At 33.7% G+C, this 9,571-nt stretch overlaps 2 protein-coding genes across 2 annotated transcripts in view; both read right to left on the bottom strand.

Moving 5' to 3' along the window:
- Nucleotides 1–2,722: 2,722 nt before the first annotated feature.
- LOC108908219 (ubiquitin carboxyl-terminal hydrolase) lies at nucleotides 2,723–5,349 on the bottom strand. Its single transcript, XM_018712168.1, has 7 exons — nucleotides 5,218–5,349; nucleotides 5,153–5,164; nucleotides 4,923–5,051; nucleotides 4,721–4,866; nucleotides 3,450–3,615; nucleotides 3,269–3,400; nucleotides 2,723–3,052 (listed from the first exon to the last, which is right to left on the bottom strand). The coding sequence occupies exons 1-7, from the start codon at nucleotides 5,248–5,250 to the stop codon at nucleotides 2,963–2,965; spliced, it is 708 nt and encodes a 235-aa protein (XP_018567684.1). The 5' UTR covers nucleotides 5,251–5,349; the 3' UTR covers nucleotides 2,723–2,962.
- A 1,079-nt stretch (nucleotides 5,350–6,428) lies between these two features.
- LOC108908262 (dynein heavy chain 8, axonemal) overlaps nucleotides 6,429–9,571 on the bottom strand; it is a 29,896-nt gene continuing 26,753 nt past the window's right edge. Inside the window, exons 62-63 of the mRNA XM_018712238.2 lie at nucleotides 6,945–7,106; nucleotides 6,429–6,554 (exon numbers count right to left, since the gene is read on the bottom strand). Coding sequence (XP_018567754.1) covers nucleotides 6,429–6,554; nucleotides 6,945–7,106 — 288 coding nt within the window. The remainder of the gene's footprint in view (nucleotides 6,555–6,944; nucleotides 7,107–9,571) is intronic.

The raw sequence follows: 9,571 nt of genomic DNA, 5'->3' as shown, positions 1-9,571 counted from the left end.
TCTATTAAATATTAGTTACAATTAAATTGTACTTAAATTTCTTAGCGACGCTACTGAATTTGCACGCAAATGTCAAACTCTACTAACTAATTACAGGGGGCTTATGATAATTATCTCCTATGATCTAAAGCATAGCATAATATCTTTCTCTCTAAAACCATAAGAATAACAAAGACGAAGACAGTAATCTGAGCATTCCAAGTGAAATTTCGTGATAAATTATGCATAGATTCACTATTGAATATATTAATCAAAAATAAATCTTTATTGCACATTATCTACCATATGCTAGCTTATAATTCTAATTTTCCTATAAATGATAATTTAAAAACTTTTACCTAAAAGTGTTTCTCTGTAGAACTTATTACATACAATACAAAACAAATTTATGTATACTTACCTTTCTAATAATAGGTACTATACATTCTTGAATTCAAAGAAAATTTTGTTAGTTGATTGTATTGATACTAGAGGCAATCATGATATTTTTTATCCTATATTTAATACTTGTAAAATTAATATTGGTAAGCAGTATTTTTAATACATCGGAGAACAGTTCTTTTAATATCTGCTTCTCGAGTATCGCAAACAAATATCTCCACCAGCATACAAATGTTTTCTTAGGCTCGAAATTTAAAGAAATTAATTTTCTAACGTCAAGACCTTTCACAATCGGAAACTCAACTGACTTTTTGTTAGACAACGATCAGCAATCAGCAGTTAGTTATTCATTATCTTACAATCATATTGATGAATTAGAAGCAATCCTTGCAGACATAGGAATTTCTAATACAGTATATTTTATTATAATCGCAAATCACAGGGATGATGTATTAAAAATAAGTAAAACCTTATGGCGGTTCCGGCTGTATAAGTCTGTTATATTATTACCTAATAAATCTACGGTGAAATTGTATGCCATAGACTTGCAGAATTCTAAATGTGGCATTCACATAAAGCCTAAAAAGATTAACGAATGCACCTCTAGAATGTTCAAGAGAGAGTTGGATTTATTTCGTCCAAATATGAAGAAATGCTTTTACAAGTGCCCGATTAGGATTATTTGGTCAAAATACACCCCGTGGATTTTTGACAATAACGATACAGAATCTGGTATATACAGAGACATTTTAACTGTATTTGAGGAAAAAAGTAATTTTATTATAACTTATATGCCGGAATCGGAAGTTTATAACGAGGAATTGGCGTTTTACAATTTCGGATCCATAATTGCAGATTTCGATAACGATTACGCAGATGTATTTGTTGGATTGGTAGGTTTCTCGGCATCGTCAGAATACGTTTGGACTACCGGTACTATATACGAAGATAATATGTACTTTGTCATACCCAATCCCAAGATGATTCCTCACTGGAAGTTGATATACAAAATATTTTCACCAACGATGTGGATAATTTGTTCTATTTTAATCTTTATTTTCTGCAGCTTTTTTACACTATTAGCCTTAAACAGTGTCGTCGATAGGGGCAGATACGGAAATTTCGTGGACAACTCATTCTATTTATTCTCTCTTATAATTACTGTTGGATATTACCAGTTCCCTAGGAGTTTCAAATTGAGATTACTTTTAGGTAAACACAACTTCCATTAAAAAAAATTTAATACTTGCTAATGCTTTATTTTTAGGCACATATTTTATAACTACGATAATATCGGTTGCAGTAACGCAAGGAAAATATTTCAGTATTATCAATAACTCTATTTACGAGAGGAGGATAAGGAATGTGGACCAACTTTTAGACTCGGACGTACAAATAAAATGTTCCGAAGGCCTGGGACTGCTATTCAGGTATGCAGTGAGCAACCCGAAATATTCAAAGGTATTAGAACGCATGGAAAATCTCCCGAGCAGAGAGCTGTCGGTGAACTTGAAGAAGGCCTACGATGAAAATTTTGCCACAGTCACCGATACCGGCTTGCTAATAATGAATCCCCACCTGAAATATGCAATGCAAGTTTTCAAAATATACTCGTTCGTTACGTGTTTCCTGGTGCAGAAGAACCACGTACTTCACGAGTACTTTTCGAACAATCTGACAACTATAGTAGAATCTGGATTCGTCGACAAGTTTGTATCGCACATGAAATTCAAGTATGCAAGGAAGCAGTACTTTAAGGAAGAGAACAGGTTAGTCCGGTACACTCTTAAACATGTGGAAGGGCCGTTTTTAATTTTAGCGGGTGGATACGTCGCAGGGCTATTTGTCTTTGTTTTGGAGCACACTTATTTTCACTGCAGAACTAAATCGATGAACAATAATCAAACAAGATAGAAATTAAGTGATATTACCAGAAACAAGCACTTCATGAGCTATATGCACCGTCTAGTATTGAATTACATCAGCAATACGGCTAGAATCATTCGTCAGCCGAATACACCAGACATATTCCAGACTTATTAGCCCTCATCGGCGTGCTGTAGGTATGACAATCATCAAACGATCCAGCTGCTTAAATCCTTAAATCCAGGAAAGGAGTAAGCAATAAAAGACGTAACTGAGAGCTACATCTAGTTGCTAATGCTACTAACTGCCAAAGAGCAAAAAATGGCAGAAAGTGACCTGCAATACAGGTCGCTTTCTGCCAGTATTTGGCTTTTTTGCAGCATTGGCCACTAAATGTAACTTTTGGTTTTGTCTGATTAACTTTAGAGCATTGAAATTGTTATTAAAGTGGATTTTAACAATAAATCGACACTAATTAAGATTTACTCAGTTTATTTATTACACATATCACATATAAGTGTTTACGGTCCAAATATCGGTGGAGAAGCAAGGCACATTCAAAGCCAAGCTAAAACGGTTCATTTGAGTAATTGATATTAGTTAGCTTAGTAGAAACTGTAGATTTAACGTAAAGTACAAAAATTTTATATAACATAAAACGTAAGCTTAATAAGCATTCATCGCGTCGATTCTTTTGCGGTACCGCGTGATACTTTTAAGAATCGGACGCCGTCAAAGCCATTATGGTAAAGTTAATGTCTTCGGAATCTCTCTCCATGAAATTGCGGCACACCTTCGCTGCATCCTGACAAAAAAATTAGATTATATAGAAACTGCAGTAGATCGTGCAAACTGTAACTGCTACTGATTCCGTAGTTTTTTTTGGGGCTCACAAATCGAACCGAAAAATCTAGGAGGCAATGGAAATGTGAAAACAAAAAGTTCGTTTAAATTGTACACCGCAAAAAAATTTTAGAGGTGTGTTGAGGATCACAACAGGCCACGCGGTATAATACTTTACCTCTAAAAATGTTTCTTGACTAGTTGTTCCATGGTTGATAGGAAAATCTTTCCTACCGTCCAATTCGTACAAATTCCCGTCTTTTTCTACGAACGCTACGAAATGGTGGTTTACTTGTTCGTTTGGGTTGGCCTGCAAACAAAACGGGTTATATTATGTCCCCAAAAATCCACCCGTGTACCTCCGTCTGCCCTTCCATGGCCAGTTCCTGATGGGCCGAGATCAGCTTGAAGGCCTCCGAGTTGGCGTCGTTGCCGGGTTTGGCCAGCATCTCCCCTCTCTCTTCTGGGGTTTTCCCTTTAGCTGCTTCTAGTAACTTTTTAAAGACGCCCTCTTCCAGATTGATTCTTAAATACAAAAATATAATTCGAGTAGTTTTAGAGTAACTGTAAATATATTTATCTGTGGTGTTTATTATAGGATTAAAAAATAAGTTTCAGTATAAAATGGAATATATCTTTTTTCTTTGACATACAATTACGACTCATACCCACCAATCAAATTTTCAAAATAATGTTGAAATTCTGGAGTTTTTAGAGGTACTGTCTCTCTGTGTATGTGCCAATGCTGGTCATAATTGTACAAAAACTCAGTGAATTTTGACTAGTACTTAGTTAAATCACCGGCCCAAGTTTGAAGAGTTTACCTCAAATATTTTTAGAGATATTTGCATGATTTTTTAAAATCTAAAACCCTGTAACTAAAAAACTAAGCCATTTGGGATAGGAACTTGAAATGTCACGTATAATAGAATATTACTGTCAACTGACCGTCAAAATTTCAGTCTCTGGAAAGGCTACAAGTTTATCCAATTTTTTTGTCACAAAAACTGGTTTAGTGATTTTAAATTTTTTTTATACATTTGAGAGGTTCAATGACAAGGTATCAAAATTACCAGGACAGGTTTTTTTAAAGATGTTCTCTTTTTGTGGTGCATTGTCATCTTCCGAAAATCCAAAGTTATATAACATTAACTATTAACGCTCTTCCACGGCTGTCTAATAGCAGCAATTTGTTGATCAATAAATTGTACATGTTGACCTTCAATTTATTTGTGTCCGTATGAGACAGAAATTTATGTTTCATTTTATTGACTTGGCCACCGAATGTTCCTAACATTATAGTTGGACTAATTTCGTGGATAGATTTAGAAGGAAAAGGCTTACAAATTTGATTTAGTAAATATTTATAAGCTACTTGGAATTAATGATGGCAAATTTAATAATACTCCATACTTTTTTCTCCCCAAAAACTGTCAAGATACATCAAGATATTAAATAATTCACAAGAAAAATATCTAATACAAACTAAATTATATCCAATTGAATAATAGTATCAAATATTTATTAACGCATATTAAATCTAAATTAAACTTTATTTTGACAAAATCAACTTCAAAATGTATAAAACCAAAACAATAATTATGGTTATAGTTATTACATATATACTGACCTATCAACGTTATTGGCGATGCTGTGTATGAGGGCGATGCTGCCACAAGCATTGGAAACGTACTGTTTCATGTAAAACAAATTTGTGGATACTTCTTGACCGGCTTCTTTCAAAGATTCGCTTTCTTGCTTTGCATAGTCGTAGAACTGAAATAAACTTAATTAATATAAGGAACCCTATTTTACACAACTTAGATTATTACTTTTTCGCTGCAAGGAAATAAGAGTATTATTGCTAAAACAGGTCTCGGGACCCAAGCAAGAGCATCATTGTCCAACCCATAAACATCGACAATGTTCCATTTTGTGGGAACTCCCAGAAGATGAATGAACTGTAAATAATTTCGAATAAAGCTAACTCTATATAACACCATTCGAAATTCATAAAATTGTTATGAAGAAAATTGGTTCGGCGGGGGGCCCTCACACTTACCTTATTCATAACCTGAAATCAATAAATTTTAGTATGAAGTAATTTCATAAAAACGTATCGCTTACATCTGGATTGGATTCGAGGGGTAGCAGTACCATGGTTGAAAGGGTGTGACAATTTTTACTGCAAATTTTATGAGTATAAATCGATGAAATACAAAAGTCGGCAAATTACTGTCAGAGATCAGAATACGCACATTGACATTTCAAAACAAACATCATGCCAGGGTCAAGCACGTTCGGTCGGTACTTCGTTAAAAATCGGCAGAAAGCTCCTATTACACAGATCAAGAAAGAATTTTTTTAAACAAACGTAAAGTAGGGTGCTAAAGCTGAATTTACAATAACTTGTCAGTTTTCTGATGGGTTTAATAAAAAATGTCAGGGGTAACACGGTTGAACTTATTTTTTGAGTTAATATCAACTATTTACCTACCAAACAATGGCTTTAAATCAATCAATAAATATATTTACTTATACTAATATGATGTTTAGTTGATGCGGATTAGTCATAATATTCAACGATTTTCTCAAAAATTTTTAGGAAAATTCCAGAAAACTAATGGCGTTAACCAATTCAAAACTGCATACAGTTCTTCTCTAACTCTACCAATTTTCGATGTTTTCAGATCCATTCGTTTTTGTTCGATAGGCAACTTAAAATACAATATATGTGTATAATTGGTTGCATAACAATTCTAAAAATTTTATATGCAAAATTATGGGTAAATACATTAAAAATTAACACAATTATAAATAAATCTCCCTTTATTTATGCAACAATAATATAATTTCAGTATTTCCTAATGTAGCTTCTTAACAGTTTACAATAAAAAGACGTGGGAAAAAAACATCTCACCTACGCATAAAAAGTCAATTGTTCCTCGATACAGCTAATGCAATCACATTAGATCTTTTCTTTTTTTGGAAATATATCTCAAAATTTGAAGGATACAAGGCCAGATGTTTATATGAAAAATATTATTAAATGTTGACGAGACCATTTTGAGAAGTTATGTTACACCCTGCATCGTTTTTACTGTATTTTTGTTTCAATAAAAATAATTTCAAATAAAGCACTTCTCATTTCTCTTATTCATGTTCCGTAAAATAGAAATTGTACTATCAATTACACATATGGGTTTTAAGGCCCCCATAGAGATTTCCAGAACCTGGTGCTCATCCCGTCTTGATAGACTGGACACCGCCTCGTAAACAATTAAACAACATGTAAATAAAAAATGTTTTATGAATCATAATATAAAATAAATTAAATATCACTGTGTATCACAGAGTAAGGCAACGCCGCGTAGCGTCCAGTGTTCCGGTGGTTTTATCGTTTGCAGGTAAAGAACGGTGATGTAGTTGAGACCCGTTCTTCTCGCTTTCTTGTAAACAGGACACTGGAAATAGGATTATGTACATTCATTTCTCCCATGATAGCTCAGAGATTTGAAATGGCATTAATTCGATACCGCCATTTCCTTTTTCTAACAGGAGTGGGAAGACTATATCTAGATTTAAGGGCGAATTTGTTTTTATTAAATAGTCTGCTTATTTAATTTTATAATCAGAATTTTCCGCTCGTGATCAATATTTTTCAACTTAAACTTGTAGAACGGAGGTAAAAAAAAGAAATTGATGAGATAATGCAATAACTTTTCACACCTTTTTTCAAGTTTAAGCGGAGTTCCGAAAATCTGCGCAGGCTACTAATAATTAGAAAAAGTAAATTGTGTATTGAATGAATGGAATTTCAGTTTTTTCTGGGCCACGACTCTTAAATGACTTACCACATAGAGGTTAGCCGGAGGAGGACCAGTGGAATAAACAGCATAAATCTGAACAACCGGTATCATAGTATACAGGACTTTATTTATAGATTCCGCCAAACGTGCGTGTTTTTTGTCCCATCCAGCACCATCGAGGAACAAACCATATACGAATACTCCCTCCTATTTCATAAAATTAATTAATAGTACAGTCATTGAAGCTGAAAATCAGCTGTAACCTCGAAATTGTTTGAAACTGCATGGATTTGCATGACAATTTAGAATAAGGCTCATTTTAGGCTCAAGTTCAAAAGTGACATAAGCCCAATTGACGCTCTTTGTTTTTTAGGGGTAAAAACTACCTCTATGTGAAAAAAATTGAAAAAATGAAGTTTTAGCATTTTATTGATAAAAATCTTGTTCAAGCACAAAGATTAAATAATGTTCCATGTTCTCGAACATGTTTTATGATATATTTGATCTTTTCCACCCTTTATTTAACCCTTAAAAACTACCCCTATGCAAAAAAAAGATAAAAAATTACTTTTTAAAGATTTGAAATGCTTTAACGGTGCAATTATTTAAAATAAAAATTTTGCTTCGAAAAAATGTCATTGGTTTTTTTACCATAGGTTAATTTTGAAGCTATAGTATCCTACAAAAAAGCATTTTAAAGATAATTTTAAGAGCTGTAAGATTGTTTGCATATAAAATCTTTTAAGTCCTTCGTTTTTTAAAGGGAAAGGATAGAAGGACTCGAGACAGGTCGTTTCTTCACTAAAATGGATACTTCAAGCGGCGATTATCTCCTTTATTTTTTATGCTATAGGAATAAAAAAAAGCAAAATATTTGTTGAAAAAAAAACTACATTGTTGTTGTTTGTCATTTTTTACGTATCCTTCATAGTTTCAGTTATTATAACGAGCGTTCAAATAAAAACGTGGTCGAAGTTGGCTCTGACACATTGGACGTAGGGAGTAGCTTATAGCGACCAATTTAACCTCATTTCTCAACGAGCTGTATAGCAGCTGTCAGTTTCAATAACGTTAATGACTATATAACTCTATTTTAAAGAATAATCGTGATAACAATAACAAACAATTAAAGGAGCTGCGGAAAGTGTCCCCCTCCTTGTTATAACAATAAATTAAAGCAGCTGCTGAAAGTGTCCCCCTCCTTGTTCCAAGCACTTTTCACACCTGTTCCTCAAAGAATTAAAGACATTTTCTAAGATGCTCGGGGTATTGTTAATTTCACAAATCTTGCCTATAAGTCGAGCCTGCAGATGGTTTAAATCAGGAATAGGCAGTTCAAAAATAGTGTTTTTAAGGTAAGGCTCCAAAAAGAAATCACACGGCGTAATATCACATGACCTCGGTGGAAATTCACGTTCAGCATTGAGACTTATTAGTCGATTTTGGAAAACTTCCCTCAACATATTCATCGTCTCGCCTGCCGTATGTGCCCTTGCGCCATCTTGTTGAAAGTAAAAGTTTGTAATTTCGTTTTCTTCCAGCTGGTTAACAAAAGGAGCGATAATTTCTTCTCTATACCTTTGCGCAGTAAGAGTACCATTAAAAAAAATAGGTCCATAAATCCTCCTTTGATTGAGAGCACACCAAACTTCAATTTTTTGAGTGTGTAGAGGGCCCTCGACAAAAAAGTTATCTGGTTTTTCAGAAGACCACATTCTCATATTCTGTGAGTTTACGTAACCACTTAAATGAAACCAGGCTTCATCAGAAAAAAAGGTGATATTATGAAGTTCACCGTAGTTGTTTAAAAACCATTCACAAAATACAGCCCGTCGCGGAAAATCAACTTCATGAAGTTCTTGCTGACAAGTTAAACGATAGGAGAACGCAAATCTTTTTTTAACACTGTTTGGCAGGTACCGACTGATACTCCCACCATTTGTGATAAAACACGTACAGAAGTTCTTGGCCCATTTTCCATTATTTGTTGGACATTTTCTTTTAATTCTTCAGTCCGCTTTTTAGGTCGGCCGCTTCCTTCATTTCTTGTTACACTGCCCGTTTCACGAAAAACATTAACACAACGCTGAACTGCACTTTGAAAAATTTTGTACTCAACAACGCCGAGAAATTGATTTTCAAATTCTATGAAACATTCCTCAATAGAATATTTCCATATTCCATCAATCTTGCGTCCATTTCTAAAGTAGGACTCTATGATAAACACTTTTTGTTCTTGAGAACACCATTTTAAACGCTTTTTAAAACGAAAATATTCAAATTGAGAGCTGCGATATAGCGCTTTGACAGATGACGTTTAAGTTCATTTGCTATACGCTACGCCCTACGTCCAAATTTTCAGAACCAACTTGACCACGTTTTTATTTGAACGCTCGTTATAAATAAGGCAATTTTTTTTTAATAATGAACAATAACTTTTCAACTTTTACCGTACATTATTAAAAAAATACGCATTCTAAATGATCGTATGAAAAACAATAAAACAAACCTAATTGTAAAGGGTCTACGATTAATTTTAATTCTGATGAAAATGGTACAGCGTTTACTGCTCATTTTTCCTTAAAAAATATGAGCAACCCATCTGTTTTTGACGATAACTCCTTCAATTTTGCTCTAATTAACTCTTATAAGTGCTCATTTTGAAGGTTTTT

Source organism: Anoplophora glabripennis, unplaced genomic scaffold (assembly GCF_000390285.2).
Source record: "Anoplophora glabripennis isolate ALB-LARVAE unplaced genomic scaffold, Agla_2.0 scaffold18, whole genome shotgun sequence".
NCBI classification, from domain to species: Eukaryota; Metazoa; Arthropoda; class Insecta; order Coleoptera; family Cerambycidae; genus Anoplophora; species Anoplophora glabripennis.
The sequence above is the reverse complement of the archived record's forward strand: the minus strand, read 5'-3'. Positions and strand labels throughout refer to the sequence as shown.

What these genes read in the sequence shown, in the direction of transcription:
- LOC108908219 (XM_018712168.1), bottom strand. Translation starts at nt 5,250, where the DNA reads ATGGTACTGCTACCCCTCGAATCCAATCCAGAT. An exon ending in ATCGCCAATAACGTTGATAG is followed by an intron (nt 3,616 to 4,720) that starts GTCAGTATATAT and finishes TTTGTATTTAAG; the next exon opens with AATCAATCTGGAAGAGGGCG. An exon ending in GTCAAGAAACATTTTTAGAG is followed by an intron (nt 3,053 to 3,268) that starts GTAAAGTATTAT and finishes TTTTTTTGTCAG; the next exon opens with GATGCAGCGAAGGTGTGCCG.